The sequence below is a fragment of the Dermacentor albipictus genome, chromosome 10, assembly GCF_038994185.2.
Source record: "Dermacentor albipictus isolate Rhodes 1998 colony chromosome 10, USDA_Dalb.pri_finalv2, whole genome shotgun sequence".
Classification (NCBI taxonomy): Eukaryota; Metazoa; Arthropoda; class Arachnida; order Ixodida; family Ixodidae; genus Dermacentor; species Dermacentor albipictus.
In genome coordinates this window covers 61376686-61404362 of record NC_091830.1, presented here as the reverse complement: position 1 = coordinate 61404362, position 27677 = coordinate 61376686, and the positions used below count along the sequence as shown (strand labels likewise).

The 27677-nt window shown below is 43.9% G+C and overlaps 1 protein-coding gene across 2 annotated transcripts in view; it reads right to left on the bottom strand.

Moving 5' to 3' along the window:
- The window catches only part of Tnpo-SR (transportin 3), a 57206-nt gene that overhangs the window by 28420 nt on the left and 1109 nt on the right, over positions 1-27677 (bottom strand). For both annotated transcript variants that reach the window (XM_065444485.2, XM_065444486.2), the window contains exons 2-12: positions 23972-24061; positions 21900-22013; positions 18315-18388; positions 14918-14981; positions 14076-14168; positions 10400-10546; positions 8979-9053; positions 5988-6091; positions 5000-5075; positions 1787-1849; positions 25-171 (exon numbers count right to left, since the gene is read on the bottom strand). In XM_065444485.2, the coding sequence (XP_065300557.1) occupies positions 25-171; positions 1787-1849; positions 5000-5075; positions 5988-6091; positions 8979-9053; positions 10400-10546; positions 14076-14168; positions 14918-14981; positions 18315-18388; positions 21900-22013; positions 23972-24061 (1047 nt within the window). The remainder of the gene's footprint in view (positions 1-24; positions 172-1786; positions 1850-4999; positions 5076-5987; positions 6092-8978; positions 9054-10399; positions 10547-14075; positions 14169-14917; positions 14982-18314; positions 18389-21899; positions 22014-23971; positions 24062-27677) is intronic.

The window sequence follows — 27677 nt, the reverse complement described above, 5'->3', positions numbered from 1 at the left end:
GTCAAGCCACGGAGTGATGCCCACCTTGTCTGGGTCCAGCTGGCAATGCCGGCAGAGGGCAACAAGGAGCATCTGGATGTACCGGCCGAAGAAAGCGTTGAGCGCGTCGTTGCTCTCTTTGTAGAGTGCCTCCGAGAGCCGATACCAGAGGTTGAATGTGATCTCTGCCACCTACATAGTGAGGTAGTTTGTGACAAGAGAGAGAGGAGAGAGAGAAAGAACATGTGGGTACAAACAAAGAGGAAACGCAGCAAGGAAACCTATGACTGACCAAACCAACTTAGTCAATTGCGCTGGAGGTCGAGGCACAAGTTCCCCTCACTTCAGGTTCCACACAAACAGAGTAACTTATACCGTATGAAGTATCCACGTGCAACTATTTTCGAAACTGAGTGCCACACGCACATACTGTAACAATGTGCAACGTTTTCCACATCACTGCTTCGCTGCAATATTAGCAAGTGCCAATACGCACGTGCAACATTTAAAGTTCACAGTATTTTTGCCCATCATGGCCTTGTATGGCCAAGAAGTCTCTTCAATAGTGCCATATACTAAGAATTTCTTTTTATTAGAGAATTAGGTCGTGATGTGCGATTCCTTCCCATCGATTATATGCCACTTTTATCATGCAACCTCCACGAATGGCCGATTCCATTGATAACATGAACGTAGCATCACTCTGACCACTTGGGAAGTGCAAAAAGCACAAAAATAAAGGAATAGCACGGGGAAAGGTATCACTACAAAATCGCAGCCTAAGTGCATGCCAGTGCATGATTGTGCGTGAATTTTTTTTTAACCAACATGAATGGTCATCCCAACCAGCCTTGTCCAGGCACTGTCACCAGATGTGACATCACAAGGCAAAATGGTGCAAGAATGTCAGTGGGACGAGCCTGACAACACCAACTGTCTTTGCGCTTCAGCTGTTTACTGATGCCTTCACACACAGTTACAGTCGCCCATTAACTACTCCAGAAAGGTAAGTATGGACAGCTGGGCTAGTTGGTTATGATTAGCATTATGAAACATTGTTCCAGTATTGTTCCATTATGAAACATTGTTCCAAGGTATCTGCAAAAGCACCTTAGTACCATTCCGTTAGAAGACCCTTTCCTGGTAAAGAATTCTACAGAGGTTATCGAATATTTTTCTTCGGCGTTCGTGTTGTCTTTCTCTCCTCGTCCGTGTCCAAATGTGCGCTGGAACAATGTTTCATAATCCAGAAAGGTAACCTGCTAATATAGCAGGCATAACCAAAGCAGTACTACTGCCGCAGGACATTGCTGCCCCTGGCACTTGCAACATAGCCGGACACCTTGTTGTTCGCAAAGGCCACCGTGTCTGATGGGGCAAGCCATAGCATGCCACTGCAGGGCGCATCTTCTACACGGGTAAACATGCAACATGCTAAAGCATGCAGCATGCACCGTCATTTGTCAGCTGCTTGCATGTCAATCCTCAGCAAAAGTCATCAATTTGCTATCACAGCAGAGCAAGCTAGCTTAATTTTACATCCTTCTTTAGTGTCCAGTTCTGGCATCATGTGACTGTATTTTGTCCATTTGGTACATACAGGTAGTAGACTTTATGTCCTTTAGCCATAAGTGCTTGTGACTAATTTGTTTGCGACATGACGATGTTGACACTTGTCCAAATGAAAGACGTGATCGCCTCTTACTCTCAGTTTTCCCGTTTTGTACAGTACATGAAATAAACTATTACAGCTGCTACTAATACTACTGCAACTATTTGGTGTTTGTCCAAGCAAACAGCCACTCACCTCGTAGTCGTAGTGCCCGACACAGGTCAGCAGCAAGTCCAAGCAACGTGTATCACCCAGACCCTGTAAAGAACATGGTGCAAGGTGCATTGTACAGGGCCATGTTGACTAAGTACTAATAGTACTGTCGTATGCTCATCACACTGGGGCAGGACAGTACTCCTTCTGCCACTGCTTCAGCTCGTGCCTTTTCCTTTTTCATCCTCAAAATGTCTTTTTTGAAGACGAGAATGAACCGCTATCCACTATGAACTTTTCCTCTTTTACCCCCAAAAACTCCCTCTACATTCACAAATACAGCTTTCCCAGCCTGTAAAATCCTTGCACTGTGAATACTGTCATCAGAGGTGCATTTGGCGCTACCATTAAAAAAAAAAGCTCATTCTAAAGAGAAAATGTTTTACGTGCTAAGTTAGCAGAAGCAGCTCACATTTTTAGTGCTACAGACACTTGCATGCTTTGTAGAATGAGCAAGTGAAAAGGTTGGCTTAAGCATGGGCCATCATCCCATTCGTTGCAGGGCCACTCAAGAAATGCGAAATGCATAATGTAGTGGACAGACCGGAGGACGAAATGGTGTGGTTAATACTATATACAATAAAGAGCTGTCTGTAAATGCCAAATTTACAACATGTCCACTCTCTCAAAGTGAACTCTGAAGATTTAATCTTTTTCTGACTGCAGTTAAACCTTGACATAATGAAGTCGGTAAAATCGGCAATTTGCTTCATTATACCGAAATTCAGCCTTTTATGCAAGTAAGTACAGTCGCCGATTGATTTTTTTTACATGAAAAGAGGCCGCAAAATTTTCCGTATTATCGGGCAATCGAAAAAAGCAAATTTGAATGAGAAAACAATTCATTTTGTTAAATTTGGGAGTTGGCGATGAATGATACGGTTTCATGCTACAACGACATCTTCACATCGGTGGTACGACAATATCTTCACATCGGCGGTACAACAGTATCTTCACATCGGCGGTACGACGGTATCTTCACATCAGTGGTATGAATCCTGATGAGCAAATCCTGCTATGCTTTCATGTCCTCTCCGTCCCCGCGACTGATAGCACCATGGGAGTTAAGTTGGAGCGCGTCTCGCTTTCTGGCACAGCCCTGCTTCATACGTAAACTGCTGCGTGTGCAAAAAGTGCACGTGCCAAGACGGAGTGGCATCGTGTAAGCTGTCTTCCTGCGCGTTTGGTACTGGAGGCTGGGTAATCTTGAGCTTCGGTGGTCCGTTGGAGCGAGGGGCAGACGAAGCAGTCGCTCCCCGCAGCCGGCGCTTTTGATGAGAGCGTCGCCCCGCACTGGGACCGCTTGGCTGCGTTACTGTGAGGTCACTCCCCTCCCCCTCTTTCCCTTTGCTCGAGCGGATAGGCGGCCCTTGTGAAGCCACCATCTTTCTTGTCTCCCCTTTGCAACCTTTTACTTGCACCTACTAAAGCACACAGTGCATGATAGGATCTTATCGAACTTTATACAGAACATGACACAGTTCCATCGTGGCGGTCACTTTTGCTGCGCGGCACGCAATTTGTAAGGTGCATTCACAAGCAGCTGCTTGTAATTCGGTCATTTGACCATCTCCGTCCATGGAAGTTACCATTTATTTGTCTTGGTATTCCTTTTGTGGTGGCAGTGAAATTTCATTTCATTTAAATCGCATATAAACACACTTCATTATACTGTGGTGCTCTATGGACAAGAAGTTATGAAAAGTTCAATACTTTGTTATATTGAGAAGTTTGTTACATTGAAGTTCATTATACAGTGAAACCTCGTTAAACCGTAGTTGGCCGGAGCTCGGAAAAAGTACGTACTAAACGGTAGTACTGTTTAAGCGAAATAGCATGAGATCGCCCACTTGCCGGTCGAAAACGGAACCCAGAGAGAGTGCGATGAAAGGGGAAAAAACATGCAGTATTTATTCACTTCGCGGGACAAAAGTGTTATTTTCGCTTGATGCCGCGGTGGCCTAGCACGACGACCACAGCGGCCTCAAACTTGCTGAAGCTGCGTGCCAGCTTTTCAGCCAGCCCCCTTCTCTCGGCAAACACTCGCATGGCAGATTCCTCGTTCGCGTTACGTATTCTCCGTGCACGTGCGCAGTAGTGCTACAGAAGTCCCGGGGGCGCCTTTTTCATTGCCGGCTGCCGGAGTTTGGAATACTTTTTATTTGGAATAGAGTTACATTATCGAGCCCCTGCTCTCGTCGCGACGACTGCATTCACGAGGCTGACATAACGCGCAGCTTATGCCACTGTCGGGCCTGAATCGCCCGTGCTGTCGTTTGTCGTGTCGTCCTCATCACTGTCGCTAGTCGACACTTCGGCAACAACACAGGCAACGATGGCGAAAAGTCGAACCTCGTAGCCGACATGTCTTCGCGGTCGCAGCAGCGCTGCCGCGCAACTTCTTCGCATTCCAAATGCCACACATTGTAGTCAACAGCAGATCCCTGTTGCGTGCCAGCGCCGACTTCTTCGTGTCACGTTCGATAGCACGGACAATGTCTAATTTTTCTATGCTGAGCACCCGGTGTCTTCTTTATCCGAGCTTTGGAACGACGCAAGTCGTCGCTTGGACGACGCCATTACGCTCTCTGGCACGGCGTCGAAATGATGTTGATGTTGAAGTGGCTTCTCGCGCAAACGCACAGGGTGCTTGGAGGCTGTTGTTCCGATCTCTGAGGCTTGTTGTTCAGCCGGGCCACCCGATGGAGACGGCGCACCGCCATTCTTGCGCGACGAAAAGTTGAAACGCTACGTTTTAACCGATGCGTACGCAATACAATGGTACGGTTTATGCGGATACAAAACACATTATGCTCAATGGCCGCCAAGTCGGGGATTTGACTTTACTACTTTTAAAACGAAACTACTGTTTAAGCGGGTACGGTTTAACGAGGTTTTACTGTATCAAGGTTTAACTGTAGTACAAAAATTGAAGGCACATTACTCTTCTCGTTATAAAATTGAGTGCGTGTTGTTTTCGAAGGCAGACTGTTTTCTTACTTTACACTGAGTGCAAGTTGGATTTGGGGGCGCATTAAAATAGGAAAAATACGGTATCATTTAGAAGTTCGAGCTTTTTTTCAGCGAGGGATCACCGTTGTAAATTTCCTCTGTGCTTCCACAACCTTTGAGCAGAGCACAGGTGACACTTCTTCCATGACAGACACTGTAAGAATGTAAGAACGTCAGGCTTACCTGTCCCGGATGTTGAATCATGTCGTCGAGCAGAGACTCGGCCAGCTCTGTGAAGATGCGACAGTAGTTCACCGACCTAGATGAGAGGACAGAGAACGAACAATAAACACCAGCAAGCAAAAATAGATATCATTATGCGTGCTCTGTAAAATATGCAAGTAATATTGATGTGCGAGCTGAAGTTCTGCTGATGTTGTGGCCTCCGAGATCGGAGGCCACAACATTGGCCCTTGGTTTTCCTGACGGACACGCAGCCACTGAGTTTTCTAGAGGGGACACTGACATGGCGTGCCTCAATTTAGCTAGAGCAGATGATCCGACACCACAATTGCAGTGAAATGGCGCAGCTTGTACCGCAAAACTGCCACACAAACGTCGGATGTGGTACACGTGTTGCAGCACTACGTCTGCATGCATATTGATGGCAAGGACAGAGTAGCTTGACAGCTGAGGAAGTCATCACCTCGTGGGAGTAGAAGTGGCAGAAAACAACAGCTGACTTCCTCGCTGCTGAGCTTTCTTGGGTTTGCAGTGCAATAACGCTGCAAATGTTTAATGCTGAAAGAATAAATTTATGAATCAACATATTCTACCTTTTTTTTTTTCCCTTCACATTTCTGTCACTGTACTTGGGCAGTGCCTGGCAAAACAATGTTAGCTGTCAGGGTAGGCATAGAGAGATTACAATGAAGCAACGGTTACGAATAAGTCATTTAAGTTTGCCCTTAAAGTTTACAACGTTGAGGTTCTACTGTAAATAAATGAAAGACATTTCACAAGAGTGCAAAGTTCAGGTACTTGGTCGAGAAACACTACGAAAAAAACACCCGTTGTTGATAGCCAGCGCCTATGTTGTTTTATTCATACCAAATTTTTGTTTTTCGTCCGATTCACACAAAACTAACAGTATGGGAAGGAATGACCCCAAGCAACAAAGTCCCCCTCCCACCCTCACCCTCCCCTAAAGAGAAAGCCAGGGTGATCATACCTGTCCAGATCCTCATGCGCTACTGACAAATGGTAGGACTCGACGAGGGAGTAGACCCCCTGCACCAAGACTTGAGCCAAGGCTGTTGACTGGGACGAGTGTTGCTAGAGAAAAACAACATGAAAGACGGAAAAGAAAACAATGAAAGGGGCCCCTATTTCAATATCTTTAACCGAATACGGTTCGAATTTAAAAAAAGAAAGCAATTCACATCTAAAATGTCGATCATTTGTGCACCCCCACTTTCATGATTAGCAGGCAACTCTGCGGATGATACATGAGTGGTGTGTTGATAGAAATCTCCGCAGTGCATCTTGCCGTTCTTAATCCGCACTGTATTTTAAGGAATATAACTACGGTCATATATGATGAATACAACCTGTAGGTGAAAGGTTACGTTAAATCACATACTATCTGTGCCTACCTAGGATACCTAGGATATCTAGGATATCTGTGCACCTTTATGCTTAAAGTATGTGGCATATGATGTTTTGGCTGCAAGCACAAGTGATGTGCTGTGACTGCCAGCTACAGAAAGATGCCGCTCCACTTATTTCATGGTTAATAGATTCACGCCTACAATATCTTTTCTGTAACGATTACGACATATTTTACAATGTAAAGCTATGACATCGCGTTAGTAGGTGCCATCAAATTACATGATGAATAACTATATATTTAATTCATATGAGGCACATTATTTTTTTATCTTCAATGTGAGCAGCCTTCGTGGCATTGCATGCTTAGTATGAAACAAAGCTTAGCATTGTCCAACAGCCATGCAAGCATTTTGGTACCGTGAACGAGTGGGTTTGAAGCCCATGTTATACAGTCTCTTTTCAATGGCCATTGAGTCAATGGCCTTCGAAGGTCTCACACATATTAACTCAAAGGAGTTGTACTGCTTCGACAGTACACTCCCATTAATTGAACCATGGCAGGACCGACAAACCCGATCGAATTATTCAGCAAGTCAAATTAAACAAGATGCAAAAAACATGTCAGAACACACCGCTTGTTTATATGGCAGTATTTGCCCCATTATAACACGCCAGTAGGAAACTAATGTTGTGATAACATTAAAGTTCCTTAAGAAAGTTGAATGCACACCCGATATTTTAGCAAGAAAAATGGGCTAGGGTTTAATATGTTTTGCACGGTGTTGGCTAGTTTCGTAAGATCATCTTCGACGCACGTTTTCTTTCTTTTCTTTTTTTTTTACAGCCAGCTTCCTCGCAATACAGCCGTGTTATGCGGCAAAGCACACAAACTTCGCAAACGTGGTTCTTGACCCAATTTTTCTCGGGGCAAACCAAAAAAGAGGAAGACGTTAAAAATGGATAAATTAAAACACTAAAGCGTTCCTGAGGCAAGCTTTAAAATATTCCTAGGGCACGCCAAGAATAGGCATTTTCGATGGAAGATGACGTATGTTCAACGCGGTAACTCCGCGGACGTAACCAAAGCAGTTGCTAAAGCGGTCGCTACTGGGGTCACTGTAACAGTCTGGTGCGTGTGCCAATTTTAGGATCGAAATAACAAATGTTTGGGCCCACAGAAATACATGGCCACTGGCCGGGACCTACAGTATGGATTGAATTAACTGAAAAATTAAGTTAACTGGAGTTATTCAGTTGCTGTTGTCCCAAAACCCGACAACCATTTAAACATTTAACTAACCTGACAACAAGTGCCTGTGCTATGGTCACGAGCGACTAATCTGGTTTGCCGAAGTGACCAGCCATGAAAATTATTTTAAATATCTAAACAGCACCTCTTTGTTGCTGTAAGGTCCTCTAAAGTAACAGTAAAACCACGTAGCTCCAATGTCATGTTCACACATTTTGTACAAATTGTTGTCGGATTTCTCTGAGTGATCTAGCAACAGTTAGACTGCTGGGTGCAGTGATTTTTGTCGTGGCATTGGACTGGCCTTTATTGTTACAGCAAAAAAAAGAATCATTTTTCGAATGCAAATAGTTTCTTGGTATTCCTTTTCTTTGGCTGTGTCGTTCACAGCTCGCTAGTGTAAACATGCTGTTGACGAAAGAACCCGTGTCTGCCACTCGAAGGCCTTTGATCTTTCTGTTGACTAGATAGACTATCAACTAGAAAATCAATGAGCTGCTCACGTAGCAGTACCCGCTTCACTGTTGAGCTGGTTAGACAGTAAGTTCGAAGGCCTTTAAAATACTTGTGTGCCACCGGTAAAAGCCTTTTTTAGCCGGTAGTCTTCATGACATTAAACATCTGAGCCCCAAAGTCCAAAAAAAGATGATGAAAAGATGAAAGTTAGAGCAAACCAGATTTCGACTTCCTGCGTAGTTATATAAGAAAAAAATATGGCAACCTGTCACCATCCTTGAGAGAGAGAAAGCCAGATCTTGACTTCCTGTGCAGTTATCCAACAACAACAAAAAAAAAATGGCAGCCTGTCACCATCTCTAACTCCGAAAACAACACTTCGCATACGTAGTTTTGAACAAGAGTGAACATTCCGAACTCCTCATGCTTCCGCATCCGTTTAGTCGTGCAAATTGCGGTTGTCACCCCTGCAATACAGGCTATGTATTGAACAAGCTGCCAAAGAAGCAGGATAATTCGCCTGCCAAGTCAGAGTTAGTATAGTACGAAAAACGTGCGTACATATAGACACTGTTTCGTGACAAATGATCGTAAAAAGCACACAAGCATCAATCACCTAGGGGTAACGAATGGCGCAGAAAAAAATTTCTATCTGTTCTAACTTCGCTCAAAAGTGTCTCCAAGTGCAATACGAAAGTTTTCATTCAGGCAAAAAATAAAAAGGTGGCCTTTGCCTAGAATGGCAAGGCCTTTATACACAAGAGTGATACATGAGCATAACCAGCTACTAACTGCAATCCAAATAAGTACTAAGCCTTGAAATATTACAATTCTACTAACGCAATAGCCAAGCGCTGCGAGCCAACGCACGAATAACAGCGCATGCGAGAGAGCTGGCACTCTTACCCCTATAAGCATGAGAGCGTTGCAGACGCAGTCAGTTGCTGTCTCGTGCACACTTGACGACGAAGTGGGGCTTTTCTGCAACATAAATTCATTTTCAAATTTAAGAGGAAACCTGGCAGCTCACACCTAAATAAGAGGGAAAGGATCAATAGTTCTCGACATCCATTGCCTTCGGGTACACGAGACACGACCACTTTCGCGCCCGGCACACGACGTGTCGGTCCCTATGGGCAACTGCGTGCGCCGGAGAAATGCTGCTGCATGCGTGGAGCAATGTCGCTCTGCATCCGGTGCCGAGTTATGCAAAATCTCGCAGTACTTATCGTACCTCCAAAAGCAATCAACCGAGAACACTGCTCCCCGGCAGCGCTGCCCCTGCAGAACAATGCCTGTGGCACACTTTGTACTGTCACCAGTGCGGTTCTATACTCTCGAGCAGAGCTTGCCAAAGCAGGCTAACTAATTTTGACAGGAAATTTTCGTTCTGCAACGCATCGCCTGTTTGTGCTGTCTCATTTCGCAACACCGAAATTCTCGCGAGAGTGAATTTTTTCGCTTTCTCCGCCAATTTTGCTACTGCGAGGTTCAACTGTATCACCAAAAATCGTAAAAAGAAAGAGAAATCAAGGGAGACGTGGCAATGAAATGGCAGGTTTGCTCAAAATTTCCGATGTTTGTAATTTCTTACTGCATCCTGATAAGGACATTATTTGCACAAGATAAGGGAATCTGTATATATATATATTTCTTTTGAGGCAGCGAAGCTACTTTGTATCGTGCAATGTGCGGGATGCAAAGGTAGAAAAGCTATGAATTGTCATTGGGTGCAAAATACGAAGGAAGGCGTGGAATATGAGATAAAGGCACACATGAAAGCAAATGTGGCCGATCTTGCTCTGGCACAGCAAGACTTGGTCACATGCAATTGCCAGCTCCCGATAAAGTTACAAGGAGTTTGAAAATGGCCTGCAAGATGCATGATAATGCACAAAGAAAAAGCAGCTTTTTTCTTTGTCTTCTTTACTCTCTTCCTTTCTTTTTAAAGGGGGGGGGAGAAGGGACACACACACACACACACACACAATGGGGTGGAGTTAAGGCAGAGTGACATAGGTCGGCCAGACAAAAAGTGGCAGGCAAACGGGCCGGGCATCGCGCAGCAGCTCAATTGTTCGCATCATCCACCACAGCACAAAAAGCAGTTGGCAACATTCAAAACCTAGCGTGATGTAAGCTAACAGACATAGGCCGAGACTCCTGAAAAATTTGCATCACAAAATTGGTATCAAGCGTGATCATACCACCCGATATTCTACTGTACACAGACACCCCATTTCATCCTCTGCTGCACCCCGCCCACATACACACACGCTTTCTTTCCACAGCATCGTGAAGGCAAAGAACAATCCCTGTGTCCTCACCAGGGCCTCAAAGACACTCCCCAAAAGCTTGTGCAATACTGGGTCTTCTAGCCGGAGGCCGCCCACCGAGAACCAGCTCCCCAGACAGCGGAACACGCGGGCACGCACTCGCTCGTCTGGGTTTTGGGCAGGTTGCAAGCATACATCCTGCAAGCAATCAATAAAACACAGGTCACACACCATGGAGCTGTGATCTGTCACCATAGACAACACCTGACATAAACAGTTCTAAGCTCCATTCAAGCACAAATGTTCTCCATGCCTCAGCAGCATACAGGCTGAAAGAACATCTCAGAAAGACCACACAGTCTGCAGCAGTCCACAAGCGTCGACTGCAATTAGCTTCTGCATGTTGTTTTAGCTGGTGATTTATTCCTATTTATGAAATGAAATGTCACATGACTGACAGCACACCAAAAGTAGATAATCAATTGCTCTAAATGAAAGGCTTGCTTGAAAATTCGCAATGCTCGTTCCCAACACACCGACTTTCTGTCAATGAAGTTTGGAGCACCCTCAGAATAAAATTGTGTTTAACACATTTACTGACAGTTCATCCTAATTCATAATTAAAGGGTTTGTTAGAGCTTGCACTCTGAGAATTATGTCTTCAATTACTGATGGCTTTGGACTATCAGCCAAATCCTCCAAACCAGAATTCTTTCTGGCTTTACCACCAAGCAATGAGTGGACAGCCCCCTCACTTGTTTCATGTGGCCTTGCAAGGAATGCCTTATCATGTGAGAACCATTTTTCAAATCATATCAGATGCAACTTAAAGGGACACTAAAGCAAAACAACAAATCAGTTTAGACTAATAAAGCATTGTTTGAGAACACTGCAGACAGTCATTTCAAAATAACAGTTTGATCATTAGATGAGAAAATGAAGGTCGAAGCACAAGTACTTGAATTTCGCGCCGAAACCCTGACGCCGGTACGTCAATGTGACGTCAGGGATTCCAAAGCATGTTTTCGCATTTGGGCCACGTTGGCTGAGTAAAGGTTCTTAAAACTTGCAATGTTTAATATTTGGTTCCTTAGAACACAATGTAGTCAATCTGTACTGCTATATAATTAAGTAGGCCCTAGAAGGTGCCATCAAAATCCATGATGTCACATTGACCAGGTGCGAGAACTTCAAGGCGGCGTCGCTATACGTCTTTCGTTCTTGCGCTTTTTCTGGCTTACCAAGTGTCTTATCGTAGTAAAAGTGGTGTTTTTGGTCTCCCAGAGAGGTCATTTACTGATGCAGAAGAAATCATTTTTCTCTTTAGCGTCCCTTTAAGGTACTAAGGGGGAGCTATAGCCTGTCAGCAAGGTGCATAAACATTCTTTGAAGGGTAAAACAAGTCCACTTCCTTAATGTGCAGTTTGACTGTAGGAGAGTGCAAATACATGAATATTCCATTTCGAATTCAACAGTGAGCGTCAAATAACTGTATTCGAATGTCTACTATTCCTAATTTAGAATAATCGGTATATTCGGTGAAAGATCGGGCCATGGTCAGTGCTCCAAAACGCAAAGTGTTCCCACGACGGGCACCATCTCCACCGGCACAAGGTTCGTGCACGTAGATGGGACTAATTGAAACGATTAATGCGACATGGACAGAGGGAACAACAAAAGCAGTGTGTATGGAAAGCACGAAAGTATGTGCGCACATTGGGCCGGTTAGCCACGGGAAGCCGCAAGTGTTGAGGCACACAGATTTGTGCAGTTCAGAGCTTTTTGCCCACATGCAAGCTTATATAAGCGCACAGCCAAACTTGGCAAATGTGCTCATGGTAGTTGCTGGCTGGTACCCACAGACCTGAATGCCACTTCAACGGCCACCAGTCTAACCCGTACATGTGATCTCACGATTGATCACTGATAAGCCACTGATAAGTCACAAGCTTTTCGCAACGGCTTGTGTTCCATTATCACATCGACTGGTGGCGAAGTTTCATCATGGCCACATTTTCTAGCTCATTAGGCCTAAGCGGAGCTGTGCCATAGGGTGCCCGTGATTAAAGTTGCAGTTCCATACCAAATCCATGCAGATCTATTCGCAGCGGTCGCACGACACTCAGAAACCGACGAACCGCTTCACCAACGAAACCAAGCGTACGGGATGACCGTTGTTCACATGGCCACTATCTTTGCGAAACACCTTACCGTGGCTTTAATTCTGGATGCCATTAGTGGGCGCACATCAGTCACTTTTCGTAGCTTATAGCAACCCATGACAAAACTAGCTTTAGATTTATATGGCAGGCTCAAAAATGCCATGTGACTGGTGTTCTGTTTGCTCGGTTACAGACGCATTTACACGGACGGCAGATGGACACGATGGACAGAAAGGGAGAGGGGGGAGCGGTGTCGAGCAAACTTGCTGTGGGCCTCCCAGTTTGAGAACCTACAACAGGCAGCAAATGACGGCGAACCAGAAGACGAAAAGGCTCTTTACCGTTAGCGTCGACTGTGTTTTCACCGTGCTGCACCGATAATCGCGTGGTGCTTAGTCAGGTGACGTGCGGTACTCACTTTTGTCTGTGACACTGGTTAGCCTTAATGAGCTAACAACAACTCACAGAAGCCACCTGCTGGCAGTTAAATTTTTGTAGTGGAATACCTGTTCAATGAAAAATTTCTATTTTTTCGGAGATAGTGCCTATTAGACAGCAATACATTTTGTATATATATCATAATATTTTTTACATATTTTTCTTAATAGATACAATCTACTAAGAAAGAGTAAGATCGAGAGCAGTATGAAGCTACAAAGGAAACTTTGTGAAATTTTATCCCACAATCTTTATTCTGGCAATTTATATCTTTTTTACGACATACATCTCGTTAATAGAGGGTCATAATGTGCTTAACTCTTTCCCTACCATGGGGAAAATACGGTGTCTTTTGCAGGTTTCGCCATATCTTTTTTTTTCTAAAGGAACTACTGCACTCAATATTTTATGTAATGCCTATACAAAAAGCAGAATGAATGCACTTTTTATGCATAAAAGTTTTATTAAACTGAAAACCTCATTGGTATTCAGGACAACACAAGTTCTCCATTCCCACAGCTTCAGAAGGAAAAAAACACTTGATTCTATTCGAGACACTCCATCGACCAAAAAATATTTCAGATATTTGCATACGAACAATGTTGTTATCAATGCTGGCATACTAATTTTCTGTGCCCTTCAATAAGAGTAGACCATGCTATATATTTATTTATTTATTTATAATAAATAAATAAATAAATACTACATATCTCAATTCCAGCGTACCCAAGTTAGTGATAGATAGCACCATCAGCAAACTCCTCAGCATGCGCAGCACTATTTTTTTTCTTCTTTCTTCACAACATTTTTAAGCATAAAAGCCTTTATGTTAAATTTTTGGATATTCAATATTCAATTTCATATTCGTCTTTTATTTTTCTTCTTGATTCAATTCTATATTCAATATCTACTATTCGGTATTTACAGACCCCTATTTGACCATTGCACCAGTTATTTCTGTTCATAAAAAGCAACTGCTTGTATTTTGCAGGGCTGCTATGAGCGAGTTTCACTGTATACAAACAAAGAAAGTCTTAACTTGACAGGGATTCAATCTCCATACAGTTGAAGCTGCATCGCTAAGCCTACGCAAGCAGAGACAGCAGATGAGAGGTGCCGGTGCTTACCAGCAGGTGTACGACTCGTCCCGAAACTTCAGTGAAAAGCTCGATGATCTCGTTGCGCCGGTTGGCACCGAGCCGGAGTGACCGACTGTTGAGCTGCAAGCACACGCAGAAACAAAGTCATCATCACCAGAACGATGGCCCCCTCCCGAAGTTCTCCCGATCACTCCTGCACCGTGTACACCGATTTGTACGCCTTCGAATTTCCCCTTATCGTGCCATCACATTCTCGTCACCCCCAATGGAGTTTACTTTCCCTTCCGTTGGACTCTCACTCAACACATTATTTCTTTGTCACATCACTCAACTATCAGTGCTTTGTCAAAAGGCAGACTGTCCTGCACTCGAGAGCATCACGACACTACTAAGGAAACTAACACAGTTTTCTCAGAATAAAAGCTTCGCAATTGGATAAATTGGTCTTGCTCCGGGAATCGAACCCAGGACCAACACCTGCCCAGGGTGGTCACTCTACCACCCGAGCACATGCTATTTCTTTAAAAGCTTGCCCAGAGCCCACTAGCTTTCTTTTTTCCCTCCAAGGATATGCATGCCTTTTATTAAACATTGCGTAAAACTTGCCTCAAGATTCGTAAAGTCATAAAACGAGCTCAAATTGACGAAAGATTCGGGAGAGTTGGCAGCTACGTCAATGCGCTGGGTGAGACTTCTTTTACTACATATACTACATATTTGTATGGCTTCTGCAGCATCGACTGCTAAGTACGAAACGACGTACAGCTTCCTTTCAAGTAAATCCACTCCATCATATTGAGGGCGATGATGGGCTTCACCATACTTTCAATCTGCTAAGATGCCAGCAAATGACAAGTATGACAACTGACCTCTTCGGGAAGCACCGTCAGCACTTCAAGGAGAACGGGAATGTGGGACATACTGCAGCCAAACCTACGCAGATGAGAAAAAAAAAAGAAAACACAAAAGCATGCAGCAACAGTACTGAAAGCCTTACAGAAGTTAACTCGGAGTTGGCATGTGCACGAAAATGCCAAGGTGAAAGAACGCTATGGATTATTAGTCCAAGAGCAAGCATATGAGATATTGGGCTGCTGCCAGCTACAAACAAGCTTCTGAAACAATAAATCAATAAACCACTATGATATCTGCTCAAGGGCCTTATAAGCAAACAGATGTCATCAACCAACTTACCCTTCGAATAATACTACATATAAAAGACAAATTGCTTTGCAGAGGCCTTAGTGGCTAAACACAGGCCCCTCATAAAGGCGTTCAATGAGACTAATACTTCTTTTTATTTTTTATTTATTTACAGAATACTGCAGGCCAACTTGTGACCCAGGCAGGAGGGAATATGTTCATACAGTAATGTAATTCAAATGCGTTCATAATCTGTCACATGAGTATGCAAAAACTTTTTTATGTAAGCAGTCTTTTACCAAGATGAAAGACTTTCTAATGAAGAAGTGTTGTGCAGCAGACACATGGCACCAGCGATCTCTTTTTAGTGTTTCCTTCTGGACACGCTACCGAAAGCGTGGTGCTAGCGTTCGAAACAAAATCGGCGGAAAACGCGAAAAAATTCGCTTTCACGACGATTTCGTTGTTGCGAAATGAGACAGCACAGAGAAGTAATGCGCCGCAGAATGAAACTTTACTGTTGAAATTCCGTTGGCCTACTCTGGCAAGCTTGTGACGATATAGACAGTACAAAGTGCGCCGCATAGTTGTGGCAGCACTGTTGTGAAGCAGTATTCTCAGTCATTTGCTTTTGAAGATACGATTACTTTGCGAGATTTTGCGTAACTCGGTGCCAGACACAAAGCAAAAGCATTTCACGCTGTTGCGCGTAGGCACCAAAATGTCCGGTGCCAAGCGCGAAGGTGATCGTATCTCATATACCCGAAGGCAGTCGATCGAGATTGCGGCCCCTTCGTGCAAATCTACGTCCGGCGCGCAATTCACATGCAATGCCCGTCGGGTGGCACCAAAACCAGCGTTCTTGAAGCAATGAATGCGTATTCCCGTACGATCGCTGAATCACGGCCCAATGCATGGCACTCCAAGCTGCGGCTGCCACCTCAAGTGCCATAAACGATTCCATGTTGGTGGGAGGTGGACTTCCTTGTTTTTGCTGCATTTTTCTTACCAAGGCGCGCATTACACTCTGCAGTAGGTGTGCAAAAACTGTCGTCACATGTCGCTGCTGCTTCAAAAAGGCGATCAACAAACAAGACTGCGGCCATGACGTGTTTGCGATGCAATTGCCTCCTGTGATTGGTTGTTTTTGTAAACAAGAACTGCAGCAACTATGCTAGTGTAATGTGGTGGCATTTTATGCAATTTTAGTGCAGGAAAATCGCATCAGAGCACATTTTGGAGCTTGCTAGCCTTGCACAAGTGCGGGGTTACATTCTGACAAATTTCGTTGTTGTGGGATTGTAGTACAGCAACATTTCACTGTCGAGAGGTACGAAATGCATTGAATCCTATGAGCATTCTCCGGCGATGTGAAAGTATTTTTCGGTGTCACGAGAATTTTGTATTCGCGAGATTTAGTTATCGCAGGTTTTGACTGTATCTCAAAATGTAAAGAGAAAGCTTACTGTATTACACGTTTTTCAAATAAGTTTAACAACACCAGATTAAGAAACATTAATGTAAAGATTGATTACAGTGACATCCAACATGAAATCCAATGTGACATCTGTGGCCGGTTCGACCTGCTTACGAGAGTACAGAAGAAAATGACCCTTACTGGGTTTACTACACCTTCTGCGAGACAAAATTATTTTTTGTGATGAGCCTCCATGACAGAAAAATACACATTTGCTTATTCTCTTGAACAAATGATAATTGCTGGCGTCCACTGGTTTTGAGGCCACTCTTTTTAGGCCGTAAAAGAGATCGACAAACTCCGTTCCCAGAAAAGATCACTTCTGAAAAAGAGATAGCTCTTTTTTGGGAGAAGTCTTTTTGCTCAAAAGACTTTCAAGTGCCCGTTTGACAGGGGCATCAACATTCAGCAGGAAAGCTGTACAGTTAAACCTGAATATGATGAAGTTGGTAAAGTCAACATTTTACTTCATTACACTGAAATTTTGTTATAGTACTGAAATTCAACCTTTCATCCAAATAAGTACAGTCAGTGACGGATCCTTTTTTTGATGGAAGGGGATGTAAAATATTCTAAATCATTGGACAGAATGTGCTAATGTTACAGGACATAGCCCATGTATCTTAATTTACACGCGCACATGCACTGTCTTCAGTGAGGTACGAGAACCGACACCCTAGAGTCTTAGACAGACCCCCATTTTCTTGTTGGCTTCATAGGTCCCCTTGACCCTAAAAGCTTTTTTCATCTTACCACCTTTGCTCTTCGCTAGCTTTCCCAAAACACAGATGGATTTTCTACACTTCCTGGTGCATTGGGCGTCTGCACCCGTGTACTAGGCCCTGTTAACGGTCTCGTATACGAGACATGCATCGCGGGTGCAACGAGGGTTCAAATCACCATAGCAACGTCAGAAACAGCTCTGAATAGCTGTCAGTATGCTTATTAGGGCATTTAGGTGCTTAATTATTAAGGAGCGCATACTATGCCCCGTGACAGTGGCCCCTTTACATTTTTGGTACACTTCACTGAAATAAATTTCGTACGCTCCACCGCATAACGTGACTGCACTGCGGCGAAGCTGATTAGTCGCTTTGCAATTATTCGGCGAAGGCCAATTTTGAGATCGGAATAATGGAAAATCGAGCCCATGGAAATGTATGGCCGCCGACTGGGACCTTTGGTCAGGATCAAATTAGGTAACTGAAGAATTGAATTAACCGGAGTCAAATTAACGGACGTCTACTGTATCACAAAGTAAGCTTAAATTTGTTTCCCAAGCACCAGCACACAATAAATATCTGTTTATAATGAATATCAAAATGAATTAAAGTATTTCCACATTGAATGTGACTTGATCATAAGGAGGTTCAAGTGTACAACCACACACGAGTAGAAATGACCAATTTTAAGCAGCCTATACTTAAGACAGCTTTCACTTTGTGCTGAATGACTGGTTTGTTAGGTATTTCAGTTTCACGATATAGCCTTGAATATACAAAGAGGGGACAAAACCTCAACACACAAAGAGAAAAGGATGCTTTATCAGTGACACCTCTCTATAAATTAGAAATGAAAGGCTGGGGCTTGGTAGTGACAGTTGATGAATCCATAACACCCAGTATCACCCAACAGCATGGACTTACCTTGTTATTAAGTCAACAACAGGAGACTTCCATGCCGCCATCTGCAGGGCAAGATCTGCCATGGCGAGGGACAGCTAGAACACCAGAACAAGGAAAAAAAACCTTAAGCTTAACGATGCAGGTACAGCACGGCCATGTACTATCAGCGTCAAACGAAACATGAACAGCGGAACGAGTGGCCCATGCGTAAGTGAAGCTATAGTGCACGCCATACTGTCATCACCATTGACAGGCACGCACATCCACTTTGGCTGCACCATGCGATCCCCCTATAGTTAAATATTTTCGCTTCTGTTCTGGTTCTTGCATTTGAAAGAGAGAAAATAAAAATAAATGACAACATACAGTAAAATATTGCAATTTGCGGCAAGTATTGTTGCACGGTTCGCCGAAACCGTAAGTGCTATCGGCGCGAACAGCGGCACGCGTTGTGCAGTTTGCACCGTCATCGTTAAAGATACATTCGCTCGTGTGGTTTGACTCCCAAACGAGTGCCGTGTGGCCAAATTGGATGCGCGCGTCTGTCAATGGTGATGATTGGACGGCATGCACTGGACTTTCACTTATGCGTGAACCATGCGCTCCGCTGTTAAGGTTTAATTAAACGCTCATAGTACAGTAAGATTCTACAGTACAGCCTTCTTGAACACTATGCAAGAATGACTGATGGTGTTCAAAATACCAAAACTACACACAGGCTATGAGAGACACTGCAGCATAATGTTGACCATGGCAGTTCAACACGCATCCAAAGCTTGGCACACGAGCGTTCTCGCAGTTAATCCCCATCAAAATGCAGATAGTACTGTGGCTGGCAATGAAATGCATGAGATAGAGCTCAGCAAGGCAAATGCCCAGCAAACTGAACTACAGCTGCGGGTCATAAGAGTGGATACGCACAAGGAGCACACAATGCAGTTTCAGACTGGTCTGATCGAACAACTGCTTACAAGTTTGCCGGACGCGCTACAGCCAGATCCCTTTCCCATTTCATCCCGAAAAAACGAGTTTGTCCTATACATTACTTCCCTGAAGTCCAGATCATGTCCCAAACGAAAAAAACCAAAATCGGATTATAGGGGTGAACCTCCCAAAGAAACACATGGGCTATGAGAGACACTGCCGTGCACCAGATTTCTCTCCGCCAACCGGAGTTCTTTAACTTGCACTTAAACCTAAGTACAGAAGCATTTTTGTGTTTCACCCCCACCGAAATATGACAGTGGTGGCTAGGAATCAAGCCTGCGATCTCGTGCTTTGCAGCACAATGCTATAGCCACTAAGCTACGGCAACGAGTCAATGACCAATGAGCCATCGCAACAGGTATCATTGTAAAACCTCCTTCACCTCGTTCAGGGCAATCACCACCATCACACTATAAAATGGTACACCTCGTTAAATTCAACAACCTGTTTTGTTTCGTTTTTCAGACTTCTTGCATTCTAAACCGCAATGGTCAGGAATGAAACCCACAACCTCCTGATCAGTAGCAGAACACCACAGTCACTGATCCACCATGGCAGGTCGCGTGGCTAAACAGAAGGCATTGTTTTGTTTCCACTTATGCATCTTTCTCCGACGTCGGCGTGACTCCTGCTTTTGATTCCCAAGTACCGTATTTACTCGAATCAAACACCTACTTTTTTTCCGGAAAAAAAGAAAGACGGCCCCAAAAATTGCATGCGCATTAGAATCAAGTACGACCCTAAATCAGCATTACCATATCACCATCGGCATTTCGAAATGGCCGCCTCGCATGCACTTCGAGCCTAGCTGCCGTAGCTTCCTCCACGTGCTGTAGTTAAAGGTTTGTTCGCTTCAGAAAAAGGTGCCCGGTACCACAAACAAAAAGGTGCAGAGGGTGCCAGTTGTGGTGTGCTGGGTGGCAACCACTCGCTGCAAAGTTCGAGGGTGCACTGCACCGCGGCGGCACCTTGCCTTGCACCCCGTTCAATCGAGCACCGGGGTGCAAAACACACTGCCGCACCTTGGGGAATCGAAGACCTAGGTGCAGTACGCTGCGAATAGGTGCAGAAGGTGCAGAGAAACATGGCTGACACAAATAGACCTTCAGTTAATGCAACGTCCGTCTTACCATTCTCTGCGTTTGCACTATCAGCACGGAAGTACCGACTGCAAAGATGTGGCGAGTTCATCACAATGCCGAAAGTTAAAAGGAAAGTGGTCATGTGTGCGGACACGAATGGGAACCAAGCCGCATCACGAGCATTTGGAGTTCTTGAAACTTGCGTACAGAAGTGATGCAAGCAGGAGATGCGTTCTACTAGGGCGGCAGCTATGTACGGTGTGGCCGAGCAGCACCTATGTTGAAAGGGATCTGCGATGGAGACAGTGTCTATACATCTGGCGCACAGCGCTGTGCCCTCATCACTTAGTTCATGCTGAAGCAAGAGGCCGCACAAACATCAATTCGCTCCGTGATTCGCTCGGTCCTGCTACCACTGATAAAGAGTTTCCATGGTCATTGTGCAAGACGTGTTCATGTTTGCTTGTGTGCACGTGACACCATGCTTGTTAATTTAGTTGGTAAGCAAATGTTTAAAGGTTTACCTGGCCAATAAAACAACCATCTTTATTTTTCATATAGCTGTCTACTAATTTGCTAACGCAATGATGCTTCGCCTTTCAGGCGAAACTGCAACTTGTTTTTATTTATCGCAACTTTAGTGTATTGGGAGTAAATCTGTTTTTCAAAATGAGAGAAAGTTGTATCTCTGTATGAAAGAGTGAAGTGCGCGGTACTGTAAAAGACTTTTCTTTTTTTTTAGGTCCCAGCAAGCAAGCACGCATTACAAAAGAGGGCGTTTTCTTCTTTTTTTTTGGTCACTGAGAACGGGTGTGCGTTAGAATCAAGGACACGTTATAATCGAGTAAATATGGTATATGACTTGTAAGGGCATTTTGCTTAATACTTTCCCCATCAGGTCTCATTCTTTAAGAGTAGAACAGTGTTACTACACATAACATTTGCAAATGTAGCATCCCAAAACTCCTCACGGTCTCTGTCCCGCTTTGCAACAAAAACAAAACGCCTACAACCAACTGCTTCTTCATATTTGCGATGAGATCACTTCTAATCAATTCTGATAGATACGTCAACGGCATGGAACAAAGGCAACGACAGGAGTAACAGGAGATATATAAAACACATACAGACTCTTGTCCTCATCGTTGTTCCAGTTGACGTATTGGAGCATTGGACCAACTAGCCAAGATTGATGTTTTCATAGACATTAAATTCTCAACATCAAAATGAGGCGAGAAGTGAAACAATGTTTCACGAAAATCTTGCGCACCTCACTCATGATCTCACTGTTTTGACAATCCGTTAGTGCCTGTGCATTATCCCCATTTCATCACTGTGGGGCCGGATGGCCCGCCATTTCAGTTATTGCAAACATTTCTTTCTTACACATTTTGTTTCTATGGCATTTCTGTGTTCACTGTACTTCATATTTGCATTTAGATTTCAGGCTATGCAGGATGATAAAGGTGCTATGCCCTCTTAGAGGTTACTCACATCAACAAGAACACAAAAATAAGATAAAACACATCCGCCTTACCTGTGTAACAATAACTGGTGCAGTATCTTTGGTGACCTTTGCCAAGTGCTCCATGAGTGAGTCTCGTAAAGAGACGTGGGATTCGGGGGGGAGTTCGTGGAACACATACTGGATCTTTAAGACACACCGGAAGAGAAAATGAGGGAAAAATGAAAAAAAAAAAGCAGACGACATTAAAAGAATTGCAGCATACTCATGAAGGAAGAAATCGTGCATAGAAAAAGCCTGTTTCACCCAGCTACTATGGTGTATCACTTTCTCGTGTTACACACTAAAACACCCTGCGATCGCAAGCTCAAGACCACTTGCGTCAGCAACACCACAACCGCCTACAATTTGTCAGTGTTACAATATGACATTCAAAAGTGTGGTTGTATAGAAGGTGGCAGAAACGTTGATACTGGGCATCACACTGAACTTCTTGTTTACAGCCCAGCAACTGAACATAGTAGTCAATGACGAGCACCCCATTACTTTTGCTATGTGTATGACCAGTAGTACAAATTCCATGAATGAATTGGGTGTCCTGGTGGCACACAAACTTTGTTTTCACGTGCCGCTTCACTTGCTCATTTTAAGCCTCTCATTAAAATAAACTTCCAAATAGCATTACATGTATTCAATTGAAAAAGAAACTATTTTCCCATGCCATTATTGCACTTCACCTTTCTTTTTTTTTTCTTTTTCGGAAGCACGAAAGCCATTAGTTCCTGCTTTAATATTCTAAGCACTTATTTTTATACTATTTCCATGCAATTATGCTGGCAAATTTATCTAATTTAGAACCCCTAATGTTCGGACATTGCTGCTTGTATCACTGTTCTCTGTTAAGGCACGGTGCATTCGCACATGAATTTTGCCTTTAGACGCGGCTTTGCTGCGCTGCTAATTTCACCTTCACATGCTTCTTTGAGGTGATTGCAGTGACATGTGCTAATCAGCACAAACTCAAATGCAAAGAAGTCAAAACTGACTAGAACACAATGTTGCATTGCTGGTTTCGCCTGCATTCGCAACAGTGGCTTAGTTCAGCTCCCAAAACCAAGAACTGGGAATGCAGCATGCCCATAAACCAACTACAGAGTGATCGCATATATTCTTGCCACAGAATTACGCTTTGCAGCTGTGCTGATCAACTTTTTCTCCTATTCGCATTTCAATTTATGCTCATGGCACTTAGAGACAGTCATCCATTAAAAGCAGGGCCTTTTCTTAGCTTTAATCTTTTGCTCAATGTATTAGCACGTGTGTATTGTTTATCTCTTTCACAGTGACCGTTCGTTCCCCTGATCATCGCTGTTTACCAACCTGTCACTCATACTGTCACGTCCCCTGCTATGAGCAGTCCAGTGATGTTTCACACAGTGCAATTTTCCTTATAATTTTGGACATGCAACATCGAGGGGTGCATCAAATTTAGTTCTTGTGCTCGTCACATACCTCTTGTTCCCATGTTTTACAGCCAAATCTGTGGAGAGTTCCGCAATGGTTTTTGTACGGTGGTGGTGGTGAAAACTTGTGGCCCTGAGTGGCCACACGACCAAGACATCGGTGATGAGCTACCTAAGAGCAGCCAGCAACAACGCCCTACCAGGCCATAGGAACATGCAGCAAGATGCCGGAATTGGTAAAACCAGCACAGCGTGCAGGAAAGTGCGTCAGATATAACAAAGAGTGTAGAAGTAATGAGCCTAGATAGAGTGAAGCATGTGAAAAGGCTTGGGTTCAGCGAAGGAATTGCACTGGACCCAGCGAAGCGTTTGCCAAGTCTTGTGTAGATTTCACGCAGTGCTAGAAACAAGACACCTAGGGCTTCCGAAGGGGGTGCTAGCTCCCTTATGCACCTTCGCAGTCTTTGATGCACAAGTTGCTCTGACTGACACAGATCTGCAAAGTTTTTTTTTTTTTTTTTTTCTTGTGTGCTACAAGTTTAGCCTGATATTACACACATCTTTCAAGTTTGATGAGGACAGCCCCAGCTCCTTTATTCAAATACCAATGGCTGTTTTCTTTAGCCTTTGCTAACTGAACATGGATAAAGGGCAAAAAGAGAGAGGAAGTCGTTTGTTCACCTTTGTTCGCATGGTCTGGGCAGCAAAGTAGCAGGACTCAAGGTCCACATTCTGCTGCAGGAGTTCATCTGCAATCTTCCAGGCACAGACCTGCAGTGGAACACACAACACACTCTCACTGCAATGCCATGCAGTCAAGACACACGCACATACACGCTGGCAAGATGGCAATAAGGCGGACTTCGTGACACACTTGCAGCAGTAACCGCAATCAAAGTTAACCCCTCTGGTATGAATTTTGTTTTTGAAGTAAAATTATATCGTGTGTAATTGGAGTGGGAAAAGAAAGAAATTCCCAAAGCAATCTTTCATTATATGCAAGAGCCACCTGTCACAAACTCAGTACGCTGCAGGGAAGATCATGAACAAGGAATCGTAAGTAAGCGTAATCAAGCTAGTAAACAAGTGTGTTAAACAATGAGCACGAATTATTCAAAGATTACCTTCAAGCCACACCCAAGAGATTTTATGGGCCTTACGTGGTAGGCTCTAAAAATGCAGTCTCAGACGCCAGACCAGCATGCGGCAACGTGTCGACTTCTTGCAAATTTCAGAGAGAGCCAAATGCTAATTGCTGGCACTCTGTTTCCTCTGGTTAGTTTTGGGTTTTGCCCTTTTTGGTGCTGGATATCTCTTGTAAAGCACTCTGATTCCTTCAGCAGACATGCCAGCCTTAGAAGATGAAAAATAATATAGTTACAGTCAAGAAATACTAACAGTTCTTTTCATGAGAAGCCAACAAACACTGACACCAAGGACAACGTAGGGGAAATTACCTGCGCTTAATAAATAAAATAACGAAACGATAAATTAATGGAAATGAAAGAGGAGGAAAAAACAACTTGCCACAGCTGGGAACCGAACCCACAACCTTCGCATTTTGCGTGCGATGCTCTACCAATTGGGCTACCCAGCGCTGTTTCCCCATCCACTTTCTTGGGTATTTATGCTTCCTAGTTGAACCCTGGGAGTGTTAGCCAGAGCCACCACTCACAAACCTTGGTGCCGGATGTCGAACAGAGTGATTGGCTAACACGCTTGGCGCTGGCTAACACGATTGGCACTGGCTAACACTCCCAGGGTTCTACTAGGAAGCATAAGTACCCAGAAAAGTGGATGGGGAAACGGCGCCGCGGTAGCTCAATTGGTAGAGCATCACACGCGATATGCGAAGGTTGTGGGTTCGGTTCCCACCTGCAGCAAATTGTTTTTTTCATCCACTTTCATTTCCATTAATTTATCGTTTCTTTATTTCATTTATTAAGTGCAAGTAATTTCCCCTATGTTGTCCTAGGTGTCAGTGTTTGTTGGCTTCTTATGATACGAGCTATAAAAATTGGGCCCCTCGGTTAAACCCCCTTTCTTCTCGTTTTCCAGTTATTTTATTACTCAACATGACTGTTTATTAAAGATTTGCGGGCTATTACTCTGTATAAGGAAGCTGTCAACAGGTTCTCCGCTCTAAATATTTGAAGCTAGAATTATTTGCGCTACAAATGTTTATGAAGTTTAAGAGCAGACAAATCAAGCATTCCAAAAAGTTGTTTCGTGGTGTAAAGCCTGGCAAATGCCTAAAAAACTGTCTTTATGGCTACCACACACAAGAAACATACTCTCAAGTTACCTGCGATTTATCATCATTTGTTTATCATTATCGTACCTGCAATTTATCACTTTCAGAGGCCACACAATGCAAATAATAGTGTCTCTGAATAACTAATGATTTTAGATGCACTGAACACATTGACCCAGTAACAGCCCATTGCTAATCGTAAACTATTTTTTTCTTCGAACAGTGCTTAAAGGGACACTAAAGGAATGTTATCACGAACAGAGATTTAATAATCAAGAAATTGAGGTGATTGCAGGACAGGATTTGCGACTCCACCACGACATTCAGGTACTAGTTTTTTTACGAAGGCACTCATTATTATAGTTCTGTCACTAATACTCAACCATTTGTAATAAAAAGATAACTGCATCACATAAGTGAAAAAGACGGGGAAACAAATGCTACTTGTCCAGCTATATCCGATTTGCAGAAAAAAGAAGCAACTGAACTTGCACTTGACAACGATGCAGGCGGTCAAAAGGTTTAGTTTTGGTTCGACATCGGCAGCACCCGTGCTTCCGCGTTTCAGTAGTTTCGCTACCGCATAGTGGTGCGCTGGTTTTGCTGGCTCGCTACAATCACATGAAGTGCAAGTAGCAGAGACTGCCTTGTCCATGCGATTGTCCTGTGCAGCGAGAAAGCGACATCTTCGCTCGAAATCAACAGAGATGAAGAATTATTGTTCATTCTGGCCTGGCATATTGTGAAGCCATCTCTGTCCACATTGAGAAAGTTTTATAAAGGAGCACGACTTCCTGGTGAATTACCAGGGGAGCCACGGCGCAGCAGAGAAATAGTACGACAAATGGCCGGCCCACCGGAGGGTCATGCCGCAGAGGAATCAAGACGTCGAGAAGTGCTCCCACAGTGATGGCGTTACTGATGTCAAGGAAAAAACACTTGCCCCTGTACTGCCAGCGTTGTCAGGGTGCAGGCTGAAATTGTGTGGATAAAATACTATGGCACAGAAACTGCCCCTCTATGACATGCTGCTTATTTTTGTAATTTCTTTATTAGTTTTATTTGTCTTTTTTCCCCTGCGCATGAAACTCAACAAGGCCTGCGTACATAGATATCCTGCATCTCCTCACTCGGGATGCAGGATCAAACCGGAACAAGGAAAGGTGCCACATTCAACAGAAAACAACTTTAAAAGTGCTGCTTAAAAATTGCAAAAGTGCTTATCTCCTCTTTTTCATCAAAAAGAATGGCAGAAGTAAACAGAACTGCAAGCAACCTCATGACAACAGTTAACCAATGTCAACCAAGGGAAAAGAGGAGGCAACGTCTTTTAAAGGGTGTTGCGGCTGCTTAAATATACAAGGGTTTTAGAGAAGTGGACTCAGGCGGGACAGCTGTAGCACTACGATGGCGACAGGCAGACTAATCCACTAGCAGAACAGACACCTTGGAACAGGACTAAAACAAAAACAAGACATAGAAGTAGCTTCAAAAGTTAGTTAAGAACACTTGGACACATGCAAGATACAGTATGTCCATACTAAACAGCCTGGTGCAGGGCGAACAGCATAAGCTAGAAGAACGTGAATGACTAAAGAAAAGTAAGATATTCCTAATAAGCTTCATTTGCCGAAGGTTTCACACCCTGCAGCCAGTTTGAAAAACTACCGACTTAGACAAAGCAGGCCGGAAGACGTCGCTCACACTGACACACATAATGGAGAAAATTACACCGACAGCAGCTCAAATGACTCAACTTAGCCGAACCAGCCCGTTGCCTCCAAATGGCCACTGTAGGAATCCTAATGATGCGTGGCGCCCTCTAAAAAGAACAACAATGCTCAACCCGTTTCCCTCCCGTTTCTCTGACACAACTCCCCCTCGCCCTTTTTCCCCCGTTTCATCACGTATTTACAATATGCACTCCTTCTTCTTCGGCTGAAAAACAAAAGTTTCGTAATGCTAATTGCGTCACAAGACAAACGTCAATTAACAGCAGCAGTTCTGCTACTTCTCTATGGTTGTGCACCTAGATACAGAGCCAAAACACGATTCGCTCAACTTAAAAGTGTGTGATGAAACAATAACAAAACAGGCATTGGTGGCCGATCAAAACACTCAAGTCCACAACAA